The 26,650-nt window shown below is 38.5% G+C and overlaps 3 protein-coding genes across 3 annotated transcripts; 1 reads left to right on the forward strand and 2 right to left on the reverse strand.

Moving 5' to 3' along the window:
- The first annotated feature begins 1,849 nt into the window (after positions 1-1,849).
- Positions 1,850-6,364, forward strand: thoc7 (THO complex 7). Its single transcript, XM_004545283.3, has 8 exons — positions 1,850-1,981; positions 2,222-2,342; positions 2,444-2,571; positions 2,678-2,764; positions 4,094-4,151; positions 5,874-5,940; positions 6,040-6,109; positions 6,202-6,364. The coding sequence occupies exons 1-8, from the start codon at positions 1,963-1,965 to the stop codon at positions 6,261-6,263; spliced, it is 612 nt and encodes a 203-aa protein (XP_004545340.1). The 5' UTR covers positions 1,850-1,962; the 3' UTR covers positions 6,264-6,364.
- Positions 6,365-6,827: 463 nt separating this feature from the next.
- On the reverse strand, positions 6,828-11,707 carry LOC101477155 (interferon-induced GTP-binding protein Mx). Its single transcript, XM_004545282.5, has 12 exons — positions 11,329-11,707; positions 10,693-10,830; positions 10,414-10,568; positions 9,818-9,956; positions 9,448-9,646; positions 9,269-9,347; positions 9,051-9,173; positions 8,809-8,950; positions 8,572-8,730; positions 7,764-7,840; positions 7,403-7,648; positions 6,828-7,291 (listed from the first exon to the last, which is right to left on the reverse strand). Exons 1-12 carry the CDS (start codon positions 11,513-11,515, stop codon positions 7,067-7,069), a joined length of 1,869 nt encoding a protein of 622 aa, XP_004545339.2. The 5' UTR covers positions 11,516-11,707; the 3' UTR covers positions 6,828-7,066.
- Positions 11,708-12,531: 824 nt separating this feature from the next.
- LOC101476395 (interferon-induced GTP-binding protein Mx-like) lies at positions 12,532-25,466 on the reverse strand. Its single transcript, XM_076883834.1, has 13 exons — positions 25,030-25,466; positions 18,757-18,894; positions 18,497-18,651; positions 17,988-18,126; positions 17,473-17,671; positions 17,302-17,380; positions 17,087-17,209; positions 16,809-16,950; positions 16,538-16,696; positions 16,357-16,433; positions 16,218-16,276; positions 14,063-14,231; positions 12,532-13,193 (listed from the first exon to the last, which is right to left on the reverse strand). The coding sequence occupies exons 1-13, from the start codon at positions 25,214-25,216 to the stop codon at positions 12,912-12,914; spliced, it is 1,908 nt and encodes a 635-aa protein (XP_076739949.1). The 5' UTR covers positions 25,217-25,466; the 3' UTR covers positions 12,532-12,911.
- Between the last annotated feature and the right edge of the window lie 1,184 nt (positions 25,467-26,650).

Raw genomic sequence — 26,650 nt, forward strand, 5'->3', positions numbered from 1 at the left:
CGTGCAGTGTCCTTAAAAAAGTAGAGAGAACTAGATAAGAGACATATTCTGCAGAAATAGGAAAAAATGCAAAGACCTGACACAAGACGATATATGCCAAATTACACAAGAACTGAATTGAAAAAGTAGTGGCACGGATATTATGGAGTCATGAACCCAAAGTTGAAATTTTGGTTCAAATCATCACTATGTATGGAGGAGGCCAGGAGAGAGTTAAAACAGCGAGTGCCTACAGCCATCAGTAAAACACATTGGAGAATGTTATGGTTTGGGGCTGCATTTCAGCCTGTGGTGTCAAGAATCTTGTTAAAACCAAGGGAAATATGAATACATAAAAGTACTGTCAAATTTTGATTCACCATGCACCACCATATGGAAAGGGTCTGATTGACAAACAACTTTTTTTTTCCGGCATGACATTGATCCCAAACACACTTTCAGTGCAGTAAAAGTATACCTGGATAGAAAAACACAAAATGAAACACCATGTCATACACTGGCCTCCCCAGAATCCATACCTCAACATTATTGACACAGTGTGATATCATTTGGACAGAGAACAGAAAGAAAGGAAGCCAACATCCAAAGAAGAGCTCTGAAGAAACCTGGAGAACTATTCCTGAAGACTGCTCAAAGAAATTCAGAGGAAACCTTACCTTAGAGAGTTCAGGCTATCTTGAAGAATAAAGGCAATCATACACTGACAGACAAGCCAACTGCAATTGTAAAATTGGAATTGGCGTTGTAAAACTCAGTGTTTGCCTTATATAATATATTTCCATGGATGTTTGCACACATTTCAATAAACAACTGTAGCTACTTCTCATTTCTCCAGCACAATATAAATAAATGAGGGGTGGTTTAGGAGTTTCGCACAGTATTATATGCAAGCTAATTAAGAAAAATAGATCACATTGCTCCACTGTTTATGGTCATGTCCAAAAATAAAGGAGTTTTGGGAAGAGGTTAGAGCAATGATAAAGGAGATTTTGTCAATTAAACTTGTGATGGATCCCAAACTTTTCCTACTGGGATTATATCCTGTAGGGTGTAACATAAATCATTTTGAAAAAATCTTCATAAACATGGGAATACTACAAGCAAAGAGAGTGATAGCTCTAACGTGGAGGAGTCTTGGCAAACCAAGTATTTCACATTGGTTCAAAGAATTGTCTTTATGTTTACCATTAGAGAAAATTACATATACTCTAAAAGATAAACAAGAAATTTTCCAGAAAATTTGGGGGCGCTACATCCAGTATATTGGGAATAAAGATCTATCTGGTTTACTGTGTGAGACAGGGACAGCCTAGCTATTTCCTGTACAGGACTACAACCATATGCTGCAATCTGAAAGTTATTCTTTAAAATCTGTCAGAGGTCTCATGGACTCAAGTGCTTTCATTGAATGTACCTTGTGTTTCGTTTATTGTGTAAATTTGTTTGTGTATGTACTTTATATATGTATATATGTAAAACTTTAATAAACATAATGTTGAAAAAAAAAAAAAGAAAAATAGATCACACTTATAGCACTTTGCAGAATTTATTCCAAAACATATAAGAAAGTTATACGTCTGTTTGAAGAAAAAAAAATCAGTTTAGTGCGATGGTTCATGACACAAATTAAGACACTCTATAAATGTCATCAGTCATCATGTCATCACCAAAACATGGTTTTAACAATATACGTCCGTGTTGTTCTGCTCTTCCCAAAGTTAAAAAAAAACTCATCATATAAAGTTTTATCAAAAAGAAAACGCTCTGCATTTTTTTTTCCAACTAAAGGTTTCACTTGTCTCATAAAATATCCAATGGCACCTATTTTTGCCCACTCCAGTCCGGTTGGTGGAAGTAATTTTTCAAACTAGCTTGCCAACCGAGGACTAAACCCCAGAAGAAGAGCAGGAGACTGTCCACTTCCTGCTGCTCAATAAAGTTTTGCAAAGCCGCAGCACAAACATGGGGGCTGTTACAGATGGTAAGTAACCGTTCTCTTCATTTATATTAGCTAGTCATACCACCTATGAGTAGTAACAATTATCTAAACCTTTAGAAATACTACTATACCCAGGCACATACCCATACCCGTCAAAAACGAACCAGTTGTGCATGGAGACGTGGGTTATTTTGGATACAGCTAACATCAAGTAGCCTTGTTAGCCGGTGTATTCGCGTTACCTGCTGTACCTGAATGGCTGTTATTTCGCCCGTATTCCAGATGAAGTTATTCGGAAACGCCTTCTCATTGACGGTGATGGAGCCGGAGATGACCGCCGAATCAATTTGCTCCTGAAGAGTTTCACGAAATGGTGCAACTCTCCCGGGACCCCGGAGGAAGGGTAAGCGAGCTCTACATACCCAACTCGGTTGCCACGCATTTCTCTAAAATCGCCTAGAAGAATTTGGTCTGAGTCATAAAAAGTGCTGTAATTCTGTTCAGATTCACACAGTATCAGAGGATGCTGGGCATTCTGGCTCAGTGTGAATTTTCCATGGGGAAGACGTTGATGGTTTACGACATGAATCTTCGGGAAATGGAGAATTATGAGAAAATCTACTCCAACATTGGTAGGACTGGGTTTTGTGAGACTGTCCATTTATCTTCGCAACTGTTTACAAGTCACATTTTGTATTACCTGCTTTTCCAACTCGTTAATTTGTCCCCATACTACAGAACAAAACATTACATCTGCACATGAGAAGATAGCAGAATGCAAAAAAGAAATTCAGAGGGCAAAGAGGATACGAAAGAATCGCCAAGGTAAGAAAGCTATTCAGTCAGCTGTCCTATTGACAAAAGACTCACGTTTTGTTATGTACCCCTTCTACAAGCTATACCTCCAGCTGTTGTCAATTCTCACCTGTAAATTCTAAAGATCTTGACATCAGTTAAAGCCTTACACCCATTTACTTGACCCTATCCCCACCAAACTATTTAAATGTGTGTTTCACCGTTTCCCTTAAATGTGCTGTAATCACACTGCTACTCGAGAGAAAAAAACCTGGCTCCATTGATCATTAATAATTCTAGCCTTAATTGTAATCTTTCATTCTTCAGCAAAGCATTTGGAAGAAAAAGTTTACAAACAACTGAATAAATACCTTTCAAATCATAGTTTTTATAAGTACTAATCAAGGTTGAGAACCAGTCATGGCACAGCAACAGCTCTTACTAAAGTCATCAATGACTCGAGGATCAATAATGATTCCCTGAAAGTTTTAGTTTTTCTTGATCTCACTGCTGCTTTGAACACAGTTGACCATGAGATTCTAATTCATAGGCTTCAGGACAAAGTTGGTTTAACAGGTCAGGCTCTTGATTGGCTCTCATCATATCTAAAGGGTAGAAGTTTAATGTTTCAGTTAGCAGTTTTAGATCAATCAGAGGTTCCTCAAGAGTCTATCCTTGGTCCATTACTATTTAACTTTTACATGCTCCCACTTGGTGCTGTCTTAAAGAACCATAATAAAGCCTACAATTGTTATGCGGATGATACACGTTTGTACTTATCACTTTCCTCTGACGATCTAACGTCTGTTCGCAAAAAACTAATGAGCTATGTTGATGATATTAACTGCTGGATGTCTCAAAGCTTTTTAGAACGGAACAGAGCCCAAACCAAAACACTTTTTGTTGGTCCCAAAAGTCTGGGACATAAAAATAGTTTCTCTGAAACAGAGTGAGCAAATCAGGGACCTTGGCATCATCTTGGTGGTTTCAGTTTTGATAACCACATGAGTGAGGTTACTAGAACTTCTTTCTATTACTTAAAAATATATCAAATGTTAGAAAATTCTTATCTCAAAATGACTTATGTGTTTGATCCATGTGTTCATGTCAAGTTTGTCAGATTATTGCAATCATCAGGATGTCTTTAGATGATTCAAAATGCAGCGGCTACTGTCTTAATTGGTGTGTGGAAATTTGACCACTTTACCCCAGTGATGAAGGAACTTCATTGGCTCCCATTACAATATAAAATTACCTTAAAATTCTTCTATTACTTCACAAAACTCTGTTTCGCTCACCAGTACATTATGTATATAAGATGTAACTTGTCCAACTTCTCTCTTTCCATACTTTTTCCAGAGTATGATGCTCTAGCTAAGGTTATCCAGCAGCACCCAGACCGACATGAAACACTAAAGTAAGTCAGTCCTTGCCTTCTGGTTAGTCAGATCTTTGCATTAAATTAAATGCATCGAATTTACAGTTGTGGTCAAAAGTTGACATACACTTGGAAAGAACATAATATCATGGCTCTCTTTCCCGTTAATTCTACAACTCTGATTTTTCTCCTACAGAGTGATTGGAACAGATACTTCTTTGTCACAAAAAACATTCATGAAGTTTGGTTCTCTTATGACTATATTATGGGTTAACAGAAAAAAGTGATCACGTCTGCTGGGTCAAAAATATACATACAGCAACATGAATTAGCAATTTTGGTGACTTAGAATGTTGTCAGTGAAAGGAGCTTCATAGCATGACCTCTTAACTTCTTGTGAGTGATTATGAGTGACGACAGCTGGGGACTTCTCTGAGGCCAGTTAAAGAGGGCTCATTGGATACAAACGCCCACAAATGGTACAATGGGGAAGTCAAAGGCGCTCAGCATGGATCTGAAAAAGAGAATTATTGACTTGAACAAGTCAGGAAAGTCACTTGGGGCCATTTCAAAGCAGCTGCAGGTCCCAAGAGCAACAGTGCAAACAGTTGTTTGTAAGTGTAAAGTGCATGGCACTGTTTTGTCACTGCCACGATCAGGAAGAAAACACAAGCTACCATCTGCTGCTGAGAGAAAATTGGTCAGGAGGGTAAAGAGTAAACCGAGAATCACCAAAAAGCATATCTGCCAAGAATTAGAAGCTTCTGGAACACAGGTGTCATTGTCCACAGTCAAACGTGTTTTGCATCTCCATGGACTGAGAGGCTCCCGTGCAAGAAGGAAGCCCTTGCTCCAAAAGCGGCACCTTAAGGCTCAACTGAAGTTTGCTGCTGATGGACAAAGATAAGACCTTCTGGAGGAAAGTTCTGTGGTCAGACGAAAAAAAAATCAAGCTTTTTGGCCACAATGCCCAGCAATATGTTTGGAGTAGAAAAGGCGAGGCCTTTAACCCCAAGAACACCATGCCTACCATCAAGCATGGTGGTGGTAGTATTATGCTGTGGGGCTGTTTTGTTGCCAATGGAACTGGTGCTTTACAGAGAGTAAATGGGATAATGAAGAAGGAAGATTACCTTGAAATTCTTCAACATAACCTAAAATCATCAGCCCAAAGTTTGGGTCTTGGGCGCAGTTGAGTGTTCCAGGACAATGACCCCAAACACACATCACAAGTGGTAAAAGGAATGGATAAATCAGGCTAGAACAAGGGTTTTAGAATGGCCTTCCCAAAGTCCTGACTTAAACCCCATTGAAAACATGTGGACAATGCTGAAGAAACAATGTCAGAAAGCCATTAAATGTAACTGAACTGCACCAATTCTGTCAAGAGGAGTGGTCAAAGATTCAACCAGAAGTTTGTGGATGGCTACCAAAAGCGTCCAATTGCAGTGAAAATAGCTAAGGGACATGTAACCAAATATTAGCACTGCTGTATGTATATTTTTGACCCAGCAGACGTGATCACTTTTTTCTGTTAACCCATAATATAGTTATAAAAGAACCAAACTTCATGAATGTTTTTTGTGACAAAGAAGTATCTGATCCAATTACTCTATCAGAGAAAAATCAGAGTTGTAGAAATAACGGGAAACTCGAGAGCCATGATATTATGTTCTTTCCAAACGTTTGACCACAACTGTATGTGCTTTCAGCTTTTGTGATGATCTGGCTATGAGCTCAGTTTTACTTTGTTCTTTGCAGGCAGCTTGAGGCGCTTGATAAAGAACTCCAACAGCTGTCTCACATTAAGGAGAATGTGGATGCCAAGGTAAAACCAAAATATCTCTTAAACGCTTTAGTTTTAACTTAACTTTTAGTTAGCAGTAAAAATTCCTACTTGTTAAAATCTTGCTTTTGTTCCACTCAGTTGGAGTTGCGGAAGAAGCAGTTCCATGTGCTGCTCAGTACCATACAGGAGCTTCAGCAGACCCTTGAGAGTGAGTGCTTTTTGTTTTAAGTAGCTGTTAAAGTGTGCATCTTAGCACATTTGGTGTCACCTCACCTCGCTGATCAACTTTCTGTTTTCTAGACGATGAGAAATCAGACAATGACGACAACAGTCAGGAGAGCCCTGCAGAGAACGGAGAGTGAATATGTGGAGATCCTGAATTTAAAACAACTTGATTTTAATTGATTTTGTTGTCTCTGATACTTTTTTAAAATGTATTTTGAATAAAGCTGACTTGTCCACACCTGCTTTGTTTAATTTATTCACCAAATTTTAGATTCATATTAACATTGTTGATGTATATTTATGTAAAACAGAACTGATTACTTCAACTTAAATAATAATAATATTATAATCCGAAAATTATAATATAACTATTTGTTTTGCTGTTTTTAATTTACTGTGGGAAACCACAAGAGGGAGCTAAAGTAATTTAAGTAGTTACAAAGTGTAAAGGTAATGGACTGGTTCTTATCTCGTTTTTCTACTGAACAATCAAAGCACTTTTAAGCAACTTACCTGCTCTGCCTCCTGAGTCACAGCCACCCCAGTTATTTACTCAGGTTTTGAGTTAAAACTGATGAATTCAACATCTCAGCCAAACCGAAGCAGTTCGGTTTGATTTGTTATGGTTTTTTAATGAATAGAATTCTCAGAAATTAGAACGCGTCATTAAGTATCTGACACTTAAAATATAATCAGAAAGGTCAAGTTAGAAAAAAAACCTCTTTATTTAAACAAAGTTATGTGATGTGATGTCAAAATCATTTAAACAAGAACAAAAAGCACTTTAGTAGAATTTACTCACACTAGTAAACCAGAGAGTTTACAGAGCCCTTAAGCCCTAAAAGACATAATTTAGGATGGAGTGCTACATGTTACACTACATGTGTACATATAAACGGTCTCCCATCACCTGGCACCACTGACTGCAGAGCATTCACATCTAGAACTCGACCAGGTATGCACGGGCCTTCATGAGGCGTGTGAAGCGATTCTGCAGAGCAGCCCTCTTGGTGCCAATGTCAGAATCCTCCTTCAGCAAGAACTCCAACTTTTCCTTGTCTTGAAGCATCTGCAGCATCTCCCTCTGCAGCTGGATGGCAGCCTCTTGCAGCATGTGGTAGCGGATCACCAGTGGGATTTGATCAGCCAGACGCTGCCCAGCAATCTGAAAGAGGAAGTAGAAAAGACAGTTATGAATAATTCCAAAAATAGCCTCTGTGTAAACACTCACTGATTTTGTCCATATATTTTTCCACTAAACATAAAGTAAACTTACTTTGTAATATGATTTAAGGTGTAGCATCAGTTCCTGAAGTGTAGCATGGTTATCCTTGGTGTACACAGGTGTCCGCAGCTTGCCTCTGTGATTGTGTTCCTCCTCCTCATCTTCTTGCTTGCTTTCACTCAAGCTGTTGCTGTATGTTCTGTCCTGGGAGTACACCAGCAGCTCCATCTTGAACTGAGTTCTTAGCATTGATTCAGCAGTGGCCTCTTTATCCTGCTTAATGGCTTCGATCTTTGCCTGGAAAAAGACTTTCAGTCAGTCTGACATTTCTTAAAATGACAAAAATGATACTTTGACATAATGCTGATAACGATTAAACAGTAAAACAGAGGCAAACTCAGACGATTGCTACCTTGGCTGTTTTTATTAGGTTAGGAAATCCAGTGAAGCTTCTCTGGGCCAGCTGTAGGAACACCCTTTTAATAGCATCTAGAGAAAACAGATATAAACAATAAAACCACAGAACTTGAAGTGATCGCATCATGGGTGCAGCATATTTCTGGGTAAATCTATTGTGTAATCCAGGCTACTTCAATAGTTTCAGCCAAACCTCAGTTTTAGAGAGAGGATTATTAAAAAGAAAAAGAGGTCCAACAAGCAAAAGTGCAAGATATCAAAGTCAGTTGCTTTGCCAAAACCAAGAAAATGTAGTAAGTGTAAGTGTTAAACATAGACAGCACTAAAAACATTGAACAGTGAAGAAAAATGTTTTTATAACCGTGGAGATCACTTTTCAGATTGAAGGCATACACGACCGCTTATTCCAAATCTGGCAAACATCTACATTTTGTAAAAACACGTGGAAATAAGCCATTAGATCTATGGAACAAAGTTTTATTAAGCTATGAAACAAAAGTCATTCTATATAGAAATGTCTCAAGTTCACCACCTAATCCGTTAAAACACAGCAGTGCCTCTACTTTTGCCTGAACCTGTATACTGTGAATTTGACACGCTGCTCTTTAATGACCATCTCATATCTGTCTGAAGCAGCAGGCTAAATTCAGAGGTATGTAAAAGCATTCTGTGTGCTCAAATTTAGCCAAATGCATCAAAACTCACTGGATGGGTATTCAATGTAGCATCTACTCAGAAAATCACAAAACTAGGACAAAAAGTGAGTAATTATCCAATATGTACTGCCTAGACTGTAACATCACCTGCTATGTCCTTGAGTTTCTTGACAGCTGGTTCTTCCAGCTGTTTGATCTGCTCCTTCACCATGACCTCAAAGGTCTTGTAGTTGATAAAGCCTGGTAGTTCTCTTCCACGGTACTTGTCTTCATATACCTCCACCTCTTTTTCAATTTTCCTGTTAACTGCAACACGAATGGTATACATCAGAGATGTGAAAATGGACTGCTATACACCAGCTCAGTAAAAATAAAAAGACTCACAGTTTTGTCCAGAGCGGTCCAGGTGGGCATTCCACTTCCCAAACTCTCGCCTGAGAGTAGAAAAAACATTCAAGCTCTCTCCACAGTTGAGCTCCTCTCCTGAAGTCAGGTTGATGGCATCGTGAGTGAATGCGGTCACTTTCTGCAGCACACACGTGTTAGAGGTATTTGATGTTTGTTAAGCAGAAATGCAAGGAAATGAACGTAGTCACATAAATGTTATGGGTGGTAAGGAAGCTCACATCGATGAGGAAGATGAGTCTCTCAGCCATATCAGAAGGAGGTCCATTACCATATCTGTCCAGCTCTGCCTGAGTCTGAGCAAGTTTATCCTCTATCTGCTCTTCCAGTCTTGGCAGAGATCTCTGTAAATCAAACGGCAGGGTCACACACCTTACAGCTAATCACTTGGTTGTACAGGACGTTTGTTATAAGAACGCAAAATCAGAAAAAAAATCACCTCAATGTGATTCACCAGCTCAAGGGTGAGTTTTTCAGCTAGTTTAGGAACAGTGGCGTGGCCTTCACTGTAAAGAGTGCTGGAGCAAGAATAAAACAGGTTCTCAGTACTTTACTAGATGATTCGCACCCAAACAAACCTACAACAAAAAAAGAACAAAACAAAACAAAAAAACTTACTGGAAATAGGGATGATCTTTGAAGAACATCTCCTCTTTTTCTAGGGCTTCAGTCAGAGACACTTTCTCTGTGATCTCCTTCTGACCCCTGCACCTGACAATCATGTAGCCCTTATTCAGGTGGATGACTTCATTATGGACAATTTCAAGCACGTTCTCTTCTGTGCCTTTGTCCACCAGGTCAGGCTTAGTCAAGATACCTGAGTGAGAGAGGGAGATAAAGAGAGAGAGAAGACAACTTTAAAGTGAACTTAGACCTGTCACATCTAAAAGACTGAGTTGGAATTTGCAAATATGTTCAAAAAAGAAGCCAGTATGATTGTGGAATGAAGTTTTATAGCTTTATGAAACACTATAAGGGGTCCTTTTACCCAAAGTCCTCTCTCCTTCAGGATCCACCTGCTGCGCCATTTTCAAAGCCTCTGTGGTTGCAATGTCCACATTACACGGAACAACCACCAAGCTGATGGTTTCTTGTTTTGTGATAAACTTCTGGATCAGTCTTTTTATCTGAAAGTATAAATTCACACCATGCATGTAGTTCTTTCTACGGTACTTCCTATTCTTAAAGTGAAAACACCCATCTAAACCTAAAATCACACAAACTTTTAGAATTCAAGCAGTCGTTGACTGCAAAAGATTTTCACCTTTGCATTAAAATAATCCTTATATTTAAAATGACGTTAGTTTGTCCAGTTATTTTTGAACTGTTGAAAATGAGGGATTGTAATTATTAAACAATACTTTTATTTACTCCTTGAATTAAAACTGAATGAAGTCTGCACTTGAATGCTTGACTTACTATGCATTGTAGTTAGTGTGCAGAGACAAAACTACAAAAATGTCACCGTCCAGAGACTTATGGAGCAAACCACATCTGCCTTATTTACCTGTTATTTGCCCAAGGTGCTATGAAAACCAAAGAAGTCCCTATGAAGTTTTTCAGGGGGACCCTCAACTATGATACCTGATCGCCGATGTTCTCTGGCTGTCCTTTTACAGCCACCCTGGCAATGCCGGGCAGGTCGATGAGGGTCAGGTCCGGGACCTCAGGGGAAGCGATCTCCAGACTGATGAGCTCATCGCTGATCCCCACTCCGACCCCAGCCATTTCATTTTGAGCTGAAGGTACAAACAGACAAACATAACATGATACAACTAATGATTGCAGGACTGATCAGTGAAACCTTAAAGATCCGGTAGCTCAGTCAACCAGATTTAGTAATTATGTGTTTGTATATTGTACCTTCTTCAATCTTTTTATCCACAGTTGTAGGATCTTCTATTTCCTCCTCGTGGCCCTGGTAACTTATCCTTCCAGTCCATTCTTCTCCTTCTTTCTTTCTCTTCATCTTGAGTTCAAGAGGGCATCTTGTTACAATGCCTAGATTAATGAAATGTGAATAAGAAAAAAGGGAAAAAATTAAAGATAATCTGATGAAATTATGAAAAACAGTAGTCTGTGTCAGACAGCACAAGAGTTATTTGATACTCTGTCAACAGCACATCTTAATATTTGGTAACAGTATGAATAGGGAAGAGAAGCAATTATAAATGTTTCCAAATGTAAATGAGGCCATTGCTGTAGTGTGGCTCTTTATTTCCACCTCTAACACATTGCATGATGGTATTGCAAAACCTAGTTTGTTTCAACTATATTGGAACCTTGAGTGAAGGCACAACAGAGTGAACGTTTTAAAAGCCAGGATTATTCATTTCCCTGATTATTCCCAGTCTACACTGGAGTATGATGTATCAGCTCGGTGTGTCTTTTGACGTGGTTAAAAAAAATCTGTGAATGCTGCGTCAGAATCCCTTATTATTCTTTATTTCTTCATTTGAACCTTTATAATTATTCCTTATTTGCTTCTTTCTTACTCACCGCTGCCTCTCGGCAGTGCCACCCCGGACAGCGCCTCCAACACAGAGCTCTTCCCCGAGCTTTGGTCTCCAATCACGGCGATAGCAGGCAGCGCCAGGTCCTTCTCTACACCGAGAGAGCGGAGAGAGTCAATGAGGTCGATGCAGGGTCGGACTTTCTCCTCATACTGCTGGTTCAGAGTGCTCATGATGGTGATTGCTTTTCTCTTCGAAAGAACAAATGAATGCAGCTAAAATTAAAGTGTTGTGTCGGAAGAAGACGGACTGAACCGGAGAAGTTTCGAATCGTCAGCCTGGCTGTAAGTTTCGTTTTCCCTCAGTTTCGTGTACGTTACAGGTGCCTGTGTAAAAATGATGAGAGAGAGACTGGCCCATACTGTCGTTTCAGTGACGGAGCACGCATTTAATAAGGCGTGTCAAACTGAGTGATGATGAACGTTAGCCAACAGTTTACGCTGCAGAAAACAAAAAGGCAGAAGACTTTCTGGAGACCTAGTGGTCACATGCCGGGTGACCTGCAGGTGTGAAATCCTGGAACCATGAACATAAACATGCGTTAGGAAATGTTGGTCTCTTGTTTTTTGTATGGCAACTGCATTGAAGGACAAGATTCAGTTTTCAAGGTATTGAAAGTAACAAAGACTGCAGACTGATTACAGCTGTAAACACAATTTGTTCTTTTTGAGTAGAAGTTAAGGATAATGTCCAACACATGCTTGGTTTTCAGTTCACCTTTGCAAAGTAAAGGATTAAGAGAACTGTAGGCAGTGGAATATACCACTCTGAGGCATTTGAGGGTCAGTCCACTTGTCAGGATTTAAGGTATTGTTTTCTATCTAGCTTTCGCTGCATATTTTATTAACATTATGTAGTTCATGTTGATGTTTTAATGAGTAGAAAAATAGTTTTAAAAAGGGGGCTCAGAACAACTTTATCCTCCCCATAATTTCTGGCAACAGTTTCATTTATATGACCAAAAAACTTTAAGGATGGCACAAAGATTAGAGGGTGGAGGGCAAATAATACCAAGCCTGTCATTGTGAATTGGTATCTGTTTCCATATTTTGTACAGTGGTATAACTAATCTCATTTATTTTGGGGCTGTACCAGTTTGAAGATGAATCCGTTGTTGAGAAATGTTCTTTTAATACATTCTGATCATATTTTTGCAGAAAAAAATGTCACTTTCAAAAAATTCAGCCTTTTAGTATATGTCTCACTTTATTTTAGTTATTCATTTCCCCCGTTAATGTATACACAAACTGTAACACACAATATAACAAAATAGCACATGGAGTGCATACCATTACCAGTGATTTTTATTTCTAACACTCAAAACATTTTTAATAAACAAAAAATATACTTCTGCAACAGCAACATACATGCGTATGACCCTTTAAGATGTTATATTATATATATATATATATTATATATATTATATATATATATATATTATATATATCTACACACACACTAAAACAATTACAATCTATAATAAAGGCACTCAAAATGTATTGCAAAGCGAATGCTGGGGAAATATTTCTATGATTCTATGAAGTGACGTCCATCATTTTGTTTGTCAGGTTAGAAATCTGGTTTTAAGCTTTGCCCTTGTGCTGAGCTGAAGTTGAATGTGTTCATACTAAACTCAGTCAACAAAAGGCGGCCGTTTGAGAGGCGTTTAAGGCCGTTCTGAAGTTGTTCCCTTTGAATTTTTGTGCCAATGTCCTCTTGAAGCAGGGACTCTTTTCTCTCCTTATCCTGAAGCATCTGCAGCATCTCCCTCTGCAGCTGGTTGGCAAACTGCTGCAGCATCTGATAGCGGATCACCAGGGGGATCTGGTCAGCAAGACGCTGACCAGCAATCTGTGAGCGGAGAAGACAGAAATAAGGACGTAAAAAGCTTTTGTTTGTTACTGTCTGTAATATGTCAGAATTTGAACATGGTTGTTATTTTGTATTAAATTATTAGCTGTGAACAAAATCATAGAACATCTCGATATTTTGTAACCAACTTAGTTGGTTACATTGTGTTCACATCTAAAGAAAAACAGAAAAAAAGTCATACCAGACTAAGACTTAATAAAGTTGAGTAATATTCTTAAAACAAAATAAAACAAAGACTAAAACCACCCTCCCAGCAGATAATAGGGATGCGCTAAAAAGCTAAATCCTTCATGTGCCGCCATCACAAAAATATAGTTGGTGTCTCTAATACTGTCAGACCTGAATTTGGACCTGGCTTTGAGAAGACATTAAAACATTTATTCTGTATTAATAAATTATTAGGCAAAAACAAACTAACATTGTTACTGTTACTGAGGCCAAACATCTCTAAGTAAAAGATTTGCTTCTGTACTGATGTCTATGGGCAGATAAACTGGATTTGTTTCTACTTTGTGGCCCATTTTTGTCCCATCAAGCTGAGTTTGTTGGGGCAGTGAGCAAATTCAGGCTCTAACCCAAATTTCCTGTTTGTTGCTTTATGTGACTGTGTCATAAATATAACAGGTGTTCATTTCATTTAACTGTATACATTCTAAATTTCAGCTTTAGTTTTAGTTTTCTTCTTTTCTTTTTGTTGTTGCTTATCTGTAGTCACTGTTTCAAAGAGTCTACTTTTTCTCTTATATTGAAAACTTCAGTGGGATGTATCTTTTGACATGGCAAGAGTTTATGTACTATATCATGTTTTTAAATGCAAACATAAAAAACAGAGTTTCAGTAACATTTACTTGGTAATAGGATTTAAGGTGTTTCAGCATCTCTTTCAGGGTGGCCCCACTGCTATTATTGTTCACCAGGGAATTTACAGCCTCCTCTTTGTCTTCCCTCTTCCTCTTTGCTAACATCTGGCTGTATGTTGTGTCCTGAGTGTAAACGATCAGCTCCATCTGAAACTGCATCCTCAGCAGAGGCGGAGCCAGACATTTGAAACACCCGGGGCTTAGCCCAAAGAGTAGTATGCATGTGGGATTTTTTTTTTTTTTTTTTTTTTGGGGGGGGGGGGGGGTGTAGAAATGACTGAAAGATTAATAGGCTCTGTTCAAAAAAGAATGACTTCATATAGGGAAAAATATATATCACATGTGCAGGACACCTTAAACTAGTTTTTTAATTAAGCAGCAAGGCAGAACAAGGTCAGGGCTGCATCAAGACACGAGGACTAAACCCCAATTCAACCAGACCCAGAACTGATCCAGAATTAAAAACAGGACTACAACAGTTCAAAATCAGGACTACTGAGGACTTAACCAAGACAGAACCAGAATCAGAACTAGATGATAGCACTAAAAATCTTCATAGACCTGCACTACACTTATTTTTTTAATTCTACCAAAGTACACTATTTAGATTGAGAAAAGTTTATATAATTATTCAGCCTTGTTGTGCAAACAAGCCTGCAGAACTTAATAAATACAGAATTTGAAAAATAACAAACCTAAAAAGAAACACTAGGTACGAGATACATGAGGACCTATGATACGGTGATACTTTTGGTAAACAACCATTTGACTAACATGTGTGTCTCACCTGCTCTTGTTCATCTGTTCTGTCCTCGTTCTCCTCTCTCTCCCTCTTTGTGCTGACAATCATCAAATATACAGTTGAAACCAGATATTTACTCTTCAGATAAAAACACTTTTTTAATTGTAACATCAAATCAGACTAAATGTTTATTGTTTTAGATTGATAAATATAAAAACATATTTGTTAACTTTAAGAGTAAAGAGAGAAACTGTCTGTATTTCTTAATTGCAAATGGCACCAAATTGTATTCAAACTTGAGCCACACTTATGGAGCTCCACAGTTCTGTTCCTGGTGTTTTGGTTGATATCTCTTGATTTTCCCATGTCAAAGAAACAGGCTCTGTGTTTTGCCTTATATGCATCCACAGCTGTGCCAGCAATTTACTCACATGGACTCTACTAACCTATCAGAAGCTTCTTCAGCTCAGAATGGAATCGTCTGGAGTTTTCTTATTAATTAACAATAAATTTAGTGTACATGTACTCCTAAATTTGATGAAAGTGATAAAAATAGCTCTGTCTCTCTTTATTCTGAAATTTAACTAATTCAAAATATATTTCAATATTTATCTAAAACAAAAATTTACTCTAAATTGATGTTGTACAGTAAAAATGTTTTATGTTTTCTCCCTAAAGTGTATGTAAATATCTGGTTACAAATGTGAATATCCTGCTGTGTACTGAAATCCCTCTTGTTTTGCATAGAAATATACTGAACAACATACAAAGCATAATATATAAAATAACATTTACCTGAGTTTTTTCTTTGAAAGAACCCTCTAATGTCCATTCTTATGTTTCAGTACATAACTGAAACCGATTTAGTCGGGGAGGGTAAGAACTGAAAATATGAAATAAACACACGTAAGCTAAGACTCTAAAAAAAATAGCATTTGTTCGGCTTTTCATTTTGCCATTTGTTGATTCACTTGAAGAGCAAGTAACGTAATATTGGTCAAGTGATCAGTTTCATATCAATCTTTCGTGATGCACCGTCATATTTACATTATTTGTACGGTACGAATGATTTGCTTTGGTACCTGGTCAAACTTAAGCTCTCCTTAGTATGGCTGGCTCCGTCTCTCCAACAGCGCACTCACGGGCAGCAGCTGCCCCGCCCCCTCGCTCAGTCGCTTAGTGCCTGAGCTTGGATCATACCAATATCAGGGGGGGATTCACGCACAGTCGTAAATTCCCACAGTGTGCACTATGTGCTTCGAATATTGTGTGTACTTTTTGTTTTATACAGTTGTCAGCCAGACATCTAACTATGAAAAAATTACACTCCAAAATACCCCGGGCTTCTGACAAAACAACCCGGGATTAAGCCCCGTAAGCCACCCCCACGCTCCGCCCCTGATCCTCAGTATGGCCTCTGCTTCAGCTTCCCGTTTAGTTCTGATGTCTTCAATCTTCAGCTAAATCACACAGAAGATGTCAGTACATATTTATCAGTGTTTATTAATAAATATACAACAAGCAGCAAAGGAGATGTTACCATTGCTGTTCTGATGAGGTTAGGAAAGCCAACCAGGCTGCTCTGTGCCAACTCAAAGAGCTCCTTCTTCACAAGCTCTAAAAAGAGAAAATTATATAAAAAATTAGAAAATGAAAGAATACCTGCAAAGTAACATGTTCTGTGATCACTTTCAATGATTGCGGTATCATAAAAAACATGCCTGACACATCTTTGAGTTTCTGGACAGCAGGCTCCTCCAGCTGTTTGATCTGCTCCTGGATCATGGCCTCAAACGTCTTGTAGTTGATAAACCCTGGGAGCTCTCTTCCACGGTACTTTCGTTCATATTGAGAAACCTCTCTCTGAATATTCCAGTTGACTATAATATGGTTGTAGTTGTGGTGGGAAAATAGTATTAATAATTAATAATTTCATCTTTTAACAGTAGGTATATTAGAGGTAACTAATTAACAAGTTTTAAATTCACTTACAATTTGTTCCAGAGGTCTCTATGGCTTCCCTCCATACTGCAAACTGACCTCTCAGTAAGGAAAAGATGCTGGACTTGTATCCACATTTTAATTCTTCACCTTTGGTGAGACTGATAGCATCCTGTGTGAATGCTGACACTCTCTAAGAAGGAACGGTTTCAAAGAACAGGAAATGTTGTTTCCAGAAGCTCATATTCATTTTTCTTACACTTTTGTTTAGGAGGTGCAAAACCTGCAGCTGGCAATTTTTTGTCTCCTAAAAAAACTGGTGAACTTACATCAATGAGGAAACCAAGTCTCTCAATTGCATCAGATGGGGGTCCATTGCTTAATTTGTCCAGGTTTGCTCGAGTTTGTTTAAGTTTCTTTTGTATCTGCTCATCAAGCCGTGGCAGAGATTTCTACAAATCACATGGACAAATCACATCAAAGCTGGAGTGGGTTAAAGCTCTCCCCAGTGACCTACAAAGGTAAAACAGTAATAAGTACTTACCTGAATATGATGCACCAGTTCAAGAGTGAGTTTTTCTGCCAGTTTAGGAACAGTGGCCTGACCCTCATCAAAGAGAGTCCTACAGCACAAACAAAAGGTTAGAGTATAAGCAACACAGCCTAACACACCACAAACACTTGTTTGCATAATTTCCAAAAAGAGCAAACTTACTGGAAATGGGCATGCTCTTCGAAGAAGGCTTCCTCATTTTTTAGTGCTTCAGAAAGTGAAACCTTCTCTGTGATCTCCTTCTGACCCCTGCATTTGACCACCATGTAGCCCTTCTTCAGCGGGATGACTTCATTATGGACAATTTTAACCACGTTCTCTTCTGTGCCTTTGTCCACCAGGTCAGGTTTAGTCAAGACACCTGACAGAGAGAGATAGTGTTGGATTCCCCACCTTATGAGAAAAGCAGCTGGATAATGATGATGATAATAATCATTAATGAGCTCCAGTCAGAGCTTGGTGCCAGCCATTAAATATTGCTCACATTGTGACAAACTAATAAAAAGATTAAATGAGATTCAACAGTTTCCTCACCAGTGAAAACAGAACCAACATGATAAATGTATGCAGTAAGCATACATAGCAACTATATTTATTCAGTGGATAGAGAATCAATGACCTAAGAGAGACATTTGCTTATAAGCCAGGTGCCACTTTTTAAAATCAGTTCTAGTTACCCAAAGTCCTCTCTCCTTCAGGATCCACCTGCTGTGCCATCCTCAAAGCCTCTGTGGTTGCAATATCCACGTTGCATGGAACAACCACCAAGCTGATGGTTTCTTGTTTTCTGATGTTATTCTGGATCAGTCGTTTTATCTGAAAGTATTAGCTTGTAACGTAACAAATATTAAGCTACGAAATGGAAAAATATAGTTGCAAAAAGTTATACAAACTAATCGTGCCCAAATTAGGATTGTTCAAATCAAGTTGTGAATGAATGTAATACCCATAAAAGATCACAGCCATACTTTTCATTTTTTCACAAGAGAAATATATCATATGATTATATTATTGAGCTGTGGTTTGGATAGTGTTCTGTGGGCTGTACTGATAGCAATCATGCATATATTTATGATGGGGTCTTTCTTGCTTTTCTAAAAATCAAAAGTAAAACAGCAAACATGTGACAGGGATGAATTGAGCTGTATTTTAATCTGACTTGATGCATTCTACCACCAAATGCTACCTGTTCACCAATGTCCTCTGATTGTCCACTGACAGCCACTCTGGTGATGCCAGGCAGGTCGATGAGTGTCAGATCTGGGACATCAGGGGAAGCAATCTCCAGACTGATGAGGTCATTGCTGATCCCAGTCCCATTCCCCACCAGTTTATCTTGTGCTGAAAAGAGGATTTGGTTTGAGTCACACCTGAACAATAAGTTTAGCTGGCCTATCTTCTGCCTCCATCAATAACAGTGACATTTAAGAATACTTCACGCTGTACCTTCCCGAATCTTTTTCTCCACAAGTGAAGGCTTTTTTAGCTCTTCATTATAGTCACGGTAGCTTATCTTTCCATACCACGCCTCTCCTTTCTTCTTTCTTGTCATCTTCAGTTCTAGTGGACATCTTGTCACAATACCTGTGTTTTTTATGAGTGAATGGTGAGACAGAGAGGAAAAGATTTGAGTGAATACCCAGAGTATTTGATAAGATCATAAAAAAGCTAAACCCATTCCATGAAACTTTCACTTTCTGTTCTTGAGCTAATCTGAAGGCCATGTTTGGAGGTCTGTAGAAATTGAATCTCAAGCAAACTTTTCTTTCTTTGTTATTATGGGGTGTTGTGTGCAGACTAAGGTGAATAAGAGTGAACATGACAAAAATGTGGAACAAGTGAAGTGCTGTGAATACTTTGCAGATACACTGTAACTGGAAAATAAACAGAGGAAATTATTCAATAAACAAGATGAGAAAGAAAAGGAAACAAGGGAGGGCAAAGGAACCAAAATGAAACAAGACAGAGAGGGAAACAGTGAAGGTCCCAGAAACAGAAACTCAAATAGACCAAGACTCAAAGCAACAAGAATGAAAACAGAAACTAAGAAAACAGAAACAGAAACTGAAATTTATCCAGCCAGCCCGACATTTGTCTCGGCTTATCCAAATATATTCAAACGCACTTCTATAGAACCACGTCAGAGCCCATGCCAGGATAAGACCAGTGGTCAGGTAGTACTGTAAGGATTTGATTTGAACAAGTTGTTACAAGTTGAATTTGAACAGAGAAATAACGCCAATTAAACAAAGGTAAGGGATTTCAAATGTATATACACTACCGGTCAAAAGTTTTAGAACACCCCAATTTTTCCAGTTTTTATTGAAAATGATGCAGTTTAATGTCTCATTGCACCCTGAAATGAAAGCATCTTACAAATAAGCAACTTCAGTTAAAAAAAAAAGAAATAATGGAATCAATTTATAGACTAAAACGTATTCTAAACTTTTGACTCGCCACCTTTGGCAGATATAACAGCTAAACCAAAATCCTCTGATTCAGTTGTGCGCTGGGTGAGCCAGACCTCATCCTTTCAGTTTCTGAGTGCCTTTTGATGGTGAAGGTAACTCTAGTCACTGACGCCTTGACTTTCTTTGCAATTTCTCTGTGCATTTTTAACTGATGGCCTGTCTCTCTTCCATTATTAATTACCTTTTTTTGTAACAATAAACTCTCTGCAGTACAATACTGTTCAACTGATGCTCACGAGGGTATGTGTTAACAACTGCTGTCGTAATGTTGTTTCTCATATGCAAATTTAAGTGTGTAGGTGCCTTCTCGTCATTGGTGGATCCAGGGGACAGTTCCTGCGGATTGGCTAACTACCGGGAGACAACGTATTTGATGACACCGCCATGGACGGCGAGCCTTTCATCCTCGGCCCATCCTAACTGGCAGACTTTATGTTACCTGTCTAGTGATGTTTGTTTTACACAGGGGCATGTAGGGGTGGACTGCCCTTTTCTTTGATTACAGTTTTCTCATGTTTTTGTTAGTTGGGGAGGTAAGTTCCTGTCGTTTGGTTTAATTCTTTTGAGTAGGCAAGTTTGATATATCCTTGAGATAGGCTCCTTTTGTTTGTTGTTTTTTCGTTAGGTCCACCCCAAAGTTATAGTCCGCTCCTTTCCTTTGTTTTAAATCCACTCATTGTAAATAAATCACCATCAAACTGTACTAATTGTGTGATGTGCTGCTTGGGGTCAGACGGGGATGGATCACCCTTATGGTCTGGCCACCCCGAGACGGGCTATAACAGTATGGTACCACAGTGTGTTCCAACACTGCCCTTATGCAGACAGAGGGGATTGTAAGTAATCCAGAAAAGATGGAACACCTGTAGGAATTAGTAGCACCAGCTTTCAAGGCTTGATCGACTTCCATTGCTGCAGAACATCTTTAAATTGTTAACCCATTTTGTGTTCCCTGAAAAAGGCCTTTTTGTATATGTGGCACAATGATAAAGATAAAGACATGAAAATAGCCGCCCCCCATTTTATTTTATACTCAAAGACACTTTCTTTTGGTAAGGCCAATAAATATGTTGCACGGGAGATGAGTTGGCCCACCATTTCGGCAGAGTAACATATAATTCTGAAATGTACTTTTTTTCTTTTTCATTTTTGGGAAACATTAACTTTTTTAACCTCTGGCCTTTCTAACCTTTGTGCCATTTCAAGCTATTCATCGGACTTGAACGACTTGTATTGCAAAAAATAACTGGAAAAATTAGGGTGTTCTAAAACGTTTGACCAGTAGTGTATATTACAAGGGCGTAGATTTGGTTTTGGCATTGGTGGGGACGGATGATTCAGCCACCGAACCCTGCCCTGTTTCTTTTTTTTCCTTTTCGTCTTTGCTTCTTGATAATAAAAAAAGGAGAAATATACTTGCCTACATATGCTATTCTACATGCTTTTAAACCATTTAAAATGACAATTTATAGTTTTATATGTGAATTATATAATGTTAAGTTACTATTAAACAAATGACTGACTAAGTATTTTAGGCTTTAGTTTACTTCAGCCATATTTCATATAAATCAGATATCATACAAAAATAAAAATAGCTTAAAATACAGTCATGACAATAAAATAATATGACTTTAAGGACTTAACAACATTACTTCAGTTATAGTACACCAACATCTCTTATACATTAGTACTAAGGGAACACTGAATGACCTGGTGGGTTTTGTCCATAAAACTACTCATCTAAGATTACCACAAAGTAACAGATCTCTCAGCAAAATTATGCAACATTTTAGGCACTATTGCCCCGATCAAATCAGTGAGCTGGGATGTTTTACTCTAAACATGAACTACTGTTACAGCAACAGACATGGACTACTGGTGTCCCACACAATAACTTAATGTCCAGTATGTGAAGGAGCCAAACACATGCCTTCTCCTCTTGTTAACTGAGATAAACTGCCGGCATATTTGTTTTACATCTATACGGTCCAGTCTCTCCTGGTGGACATGGCAACACGTTATTCATGGTTACATACAATTTTAGACTGATGTGGGCCAAAGCCTAAAACGATGTGCTGGGAGTTTGCTGTTCTCCCCGGTTCAGATATTTGAAGTTTGCACAGCTACATTCTCGCCTGAAATTTTTTTAAAAGTTTATTTTGCAACCCAGAAAGAGGAATAAGAGGGGCACTGAAATTCGGGATTGTCCGAGAAAAAACGGGAGGGTTGGCATGTATTGCCTTGCATAGCCTGTAACGTTATTATGATGGACAGATTTTATGAGTGAACTTGACTTTAAGTGACTTACAGGTTTCTTTGAAAAATACTTTCTTATATCCAGGTTCTTTTTGCTGCCATCCTCCTCTCCTCCTCGCATAATGAATTAATTAAATACACCATTAAATAATTAATTAAATGTGGCAATAATTAATTAAAATTGGAATTAATTAATTAAATAAATAGTAATGACACATGTAATTAATTAATTATTGACACATTTAATTAATTATTTAATAATATATTTATTTATTTCACTTTGGCAGTCCTGGCGCCTGGCTCTCATCATGAAATAATTTTATCTGTCAGCCTCACCCATCAAACCCAGGGGGCGGGGTTAACGCTGATCGAGTCAAAACCATTGCTTTGGCCTGGTGGCCATTGTTTTTAGCACACAACAACCGGCATGTGGAAACTAACAGAACTGAACTTTGAAAAACCCTGTTTGTGTGTCACCAAATACAGTTTTAATATTTTTTTAGCCGAGAATGTAGTGGTTTAATCTTCATATGTCTGGTCGGTTTGTCAAGATACAGCCTCTTTGCAAAAGTGCTTCGATGCCCAGTCTCACGGCAAAGCCTGGGATAGACCCGCTCGCCTCGCAAGCTGTTATTACCACCGACAAAGCGCAGGCCCCGGTACACAGCTTTTTCATTGCAAAACAACCGTCTGAATGGTTAACTGAAGTTAACTTAGATAAATTATAGTTAAGGAGTATCACAGATAATGACCATGTGAGCTGTGTGACTGTTGTGTGACACCACTACACTGAAATCAGTAGGCTATTACTGAAATGCACGTGCTATATCATAAACTATGATATAAATAGGGAGGTCCTACTAACATGTTTAGTTTTAAAGGACACTTTGCTGCCTTTAGTCTCATTCATGAGCAGTATTAGTTTTCTTCTAACATCCAGAAGTCTGCACGATGTGTTTCATAGTTTGTAACAAAACTTTGACAGTTAAACATAACATGACCGAAAAAGCACAAAAAAAAAGAAAAGAAAAAAGAAAAGAGAGAGAGAGAAAAAAAATCACACAAATTATATGTTAACCTCATTTATTTTTAGTTAAGTAAACTCTAAAAATTCTAACAGATAGCTGGTGCTTAGAATACAGTTGAATAACTATTAAAAAATAGATGATATAATATTTCTGTCCAGGTTGCAGACTTCATGATGAACATGCTGTTGCAAACTCTGCTTCTCTCGGTGGAAATGCGCCTTCTCTTTCCTCTTTGTATAAAACATTTTAAAAATCAGTTTAATCTCAAAATTCACTGTTAAATCCAAAACACACCAGATAAAGAAAAGCGAATAGTTCAGTCTAACACATGTGCCAGTGAACCATTAAAGGTCTGTGAAACTATGCAGTTATGAAACGTAACTTTAACCTCAGCCAAACCGATTTGCTCAGTTGTAAATAAAACAGCGAAGTAAACGTGACCCGACAGACAGAACCTGAGTGAATGAAGTCCAGCGTTTAACCACTGAGAGCTAAAACTCAGGTGAGGTTTCAAAGCTGTGTGCCGGTGATTGGACATCAGCCGCTGATGAAGCTGTTCGCCTATAAAGTGCTCTGTAAGGAAACGAGCTCCAGCAGCTCTGCGCTCGGGAAAAATACTATATTTCCTTATCTTGTGCAGAAAAATGCGCTGACATTGCTTTATATCGAGTACCGGCTGCCCAGTTAAACTGTGACTATCACCAGGTAACGTAGGCGTGTTTCTTGAATTAGCAGCAGGTGTTAAACAGCTGACAGGTGAGGAGGAGGATGCATGCAGGTAAACTGAGGGTCTGCTGAGCTGATCGCTGGTTTCGTGAGAAAAATGTCAGCTCGTTCTTTATGTTACAGAAGCACAGAGACACAAGACCAGGCGGAAAGAGACGATCGTTCGGTGAAAATGAGAATCTGTGAATGCAACATGTGGAACACGGAGAGTGGAATATGTAAACAAACCGGTTAACGTAACCCCCTGGGTGCACTCTGCATGCTGACTGTTAGCAGAGCTAGTGAAATCTCTGAAAACATCTGAGGACTTTTGCAAACATGTTCTATGTTGACAACCTGACCAGACATACGTCGCGACATTCGCGGCTAAAACACTGTTAAAAGTGTAGTTGGTGAAAGAAAAACGGGGTATTTTAAAACTACAGCACCACCATTGCTGCCTGTGATTTGAAATACATTCTGGGATACCTGGCTGCCCCAAGTCTACACAAGCAATCGATTATCTAGGATCGACCTGTTTTGACTTACTTTGCACGGCAACCAATGAAATGTTAGAGAAGCTGCATGGGCAGCGTTAACCCCGCCCCCTGGGTTTGATGGGTGAGGCTGACAGATAAAATTAATTCAAGATGAGAGCCAGGCGCCAAAATGAAATAAATAAATATATCATTAAATAATTAATGAAATGTGTCAATAATTAATTAAAATGTGAAATACATAAATAATTAAATATATCATTAAATAATTAATTAAATGTGTCAATAATTAATAAAAATGTGAAATACATAAATAATTATTTAAATGTGTCAATAATTAATTAATTACATGTGTCATACCTATTTATTTAATTAATTAATTCCAATTTTAATTCATTATTGACACATTTAATTAATTATTTAATGGTGTATTTAATTAATTCATTATGGCAGTCCTATGTTCCACAGGACTCCAGCAGAGAACGTAATTTAACTCTTTCTGCACCGCTGGGTGAATGAGACATTGACAGATCGTTTTTTTTTCTATCGGTTTTGTTTTTCTTTACTCAAAGAGATCAAATTATTGGTGGGGACAATTCAATAACCGCTGGATATTGGTGGGGACATGTCCCTTCCGTCCATGCCAAATCTACGCCCTTGGTATATTATTTAAGTAAGGTATGAAAGGATTACTTATATACTGGACTGTCACGAGTCTAATGAACAGTGAGTTTGCTGAGCTGGAAATAAGTGTCTTCTTACCAACTCCTCTCGGCAGTGCCACCCCGGACAGCGCCTCCAACACAGAGCTCTTCCCCGAGCTTTGGTCCCCTATCACGGCGATAGCAGGCAGCGCCAGGTCCTTCTCTACACCAAGAGAGCGGAGTTTATCAATGAGGTCAATGCAGGGACGGACCTTTTCCTCATACTGCTGGTTCAAAGAGTTCATGGTAGCTAATGTTTGTCTCCTGAAAAATGATTTTGTAGAAAAGGTAAAAATGACAGTGTGAACTGTAACCTGCTCTATCAAAATTGTTGGTTTAACCCGGAAAAGAGTTTGCTATAAGTTTCGTTTCTTGGCATCTGTTGTCGCATTGTTTATTCAAACATACAGAGAGGAGGCAGCTTCTTCTTAAAGTGATACTTTCTTTAACTCGCGGTTAATTGACTGTGCAGTGTGCACTATAGAGTCCATCCATCCATCCTCTTCCGCTTATCCTTTTCAGGTTTTTGCATAAGGGGGTTTGGAGCCTATCCTAGCGGCATTACAATTCTTCACTTAAATTATTTTTTCCTAAATCAGCAATTAAGTGAGTTCGGTTAGGTTTCATTTCTTTCATTTCTCCTGTTACTTTAACCTACTTCTTGCAAGATCACGGGAGATAGCCTTAAGCTGGGCAAAACGCAAAGTTCCTGTTGCTAAACCACAGTGATTTGGGTCATCCAGCATCCTGTCCACGGAAGAGGAAAAATACTTATTCTTAAGTCTTATCCTGAGCATGTTTTTCTCTCGATGTATGTGTGTGTGTAAATCTATGAGAGAAGTACCGTGAAGCTCATGATTTCTAACTTCAGTAAATGCTTTGCTGATGAGTTTGATACCTTAATCAGTTTCAGAGGTATTTACTTTGGCACAATGTTCCGTTTCTGAATTATAGTCCTCTGGAGAGGGAAACAAGGAAGCCCATGCCCATGGTGTTGAAACTATAACTGATGTCAGCAGACATGATGCTCAGCTTGAGGGGTCAAAATGGGAAATCACAAAACATATCCAGCTTTTGTATTATTTATAACAGATCAATGAAATGGTAAGTGATAATTGACTGACAAAGGCTACTATTTAAAGTTAAATGGCTGTGGTGATTTTCAAATAAATACTTGAACTGCCTCAAATCAATACATCACTCATTGGTTGTACTTTCTAAAGCTGAAAAGGGACAACATCTTTGGTTTTTGCAGCAGCTGTGTGGGAAATGTGATTTGGAACATCAGGAAACTGCATATCACAGTGTCCACACGAAGCAGGACTAATGTGCACGCATGATATGTACGTGTTTTGTTTTTTTGTTTTTTTCACACTTGATTTAAACACACAGTGGACATTTCATCTCCATCCACCCTCTTCTGCTTATCGTTATCAGGGTCGCGCGGAGGGGGGGCGTTGACCAGCCTGATGCAGGGCAAACACCACTTCAAATTTGACAAAGACAAAACATTTCAGTGCAGAGATGTGCTTCTTAGTAGACAAAAAATACAGATAATTTCTTGCCCCTACTGTCATCACTTAAGGATGGCAAATAAACAAACCTAAAAACCCACAATTTTTTAGGATCAGTATCTGGTACTACGTGAATACACACTCTCAGGAGTTTAGCTCAAACTA

This window comes from Maylandia zebra, linkage group LG5, assembly GCF_041146795.1.
Source record: "Maylandia zebra isolate NMK-2024a linkage group LG5, Mzebra_GT3a, whole genome shotgun sequence".
NCBI lineage: Eukaryota > Metazoa > Chordata > Actinopteri > Cichliformes > Cichlidae > Maylandia > Maylandia zebra.

Coding starts and splice junctions, on each gene's coding strand:
- LOC101476395 (XM_076883834.1), bottom strand. CDS start 25,216: ATGAACTCTTTGAACCAGCAGTATGAGGAAAAGGTCCGTCCCTGCATT. Junction 18,652..18,756: donor GGAGAAAAAGATTCGGGAAG/GTACAGCGTGAA, acceptor TCCTCTTTTCAG/CACAAGATAAACTGGTGGGG. Junction 17,672..17,987: donor TGAAGGAGAGAGGACTTTGG/GTAACTAGAACT, acceptor TCTCTCTGTCAG/GTGTCTTGACTAAACCTGAC.
- LOC101477155 (XM_004545282.5), bottom strand. CDS start 11,515: ATGAGCACTCTGAACCAGCAGTATGAGGAGAAAGTCCGACCCTGCATC. Junction 10,831..11,328: donor GGCACTGCCGAGAGGCAGCG/GTGAGTAAGAAA, acceptor TCATTAATCTAG/GCATTGTAACAAGATGCCCT. Junction 8,951..9,050: donor GACTCATCTTCCTCATCGAT/GTGAGCTTCCTT, acceptor TGTGTGCTGCAG/AAAGTGACCGCATTCACTCA.
- thoc7 (XM_004545283.3), top strand. Junction 2,343..2,443: donor CCCGGGACCCCGGAGGAAGG/GTAAGCGAGCTC, acceptor AATTCTGTTCAG/ATTCACACAGTATCAGAGGA. Junction 2,765..4,093: donor GATACGAAAGAATCGCCAAG/GTAAGAAAGCTA, acceptor TACTTTTTCCAG/AGTATGATGCTCTAGCTAAG.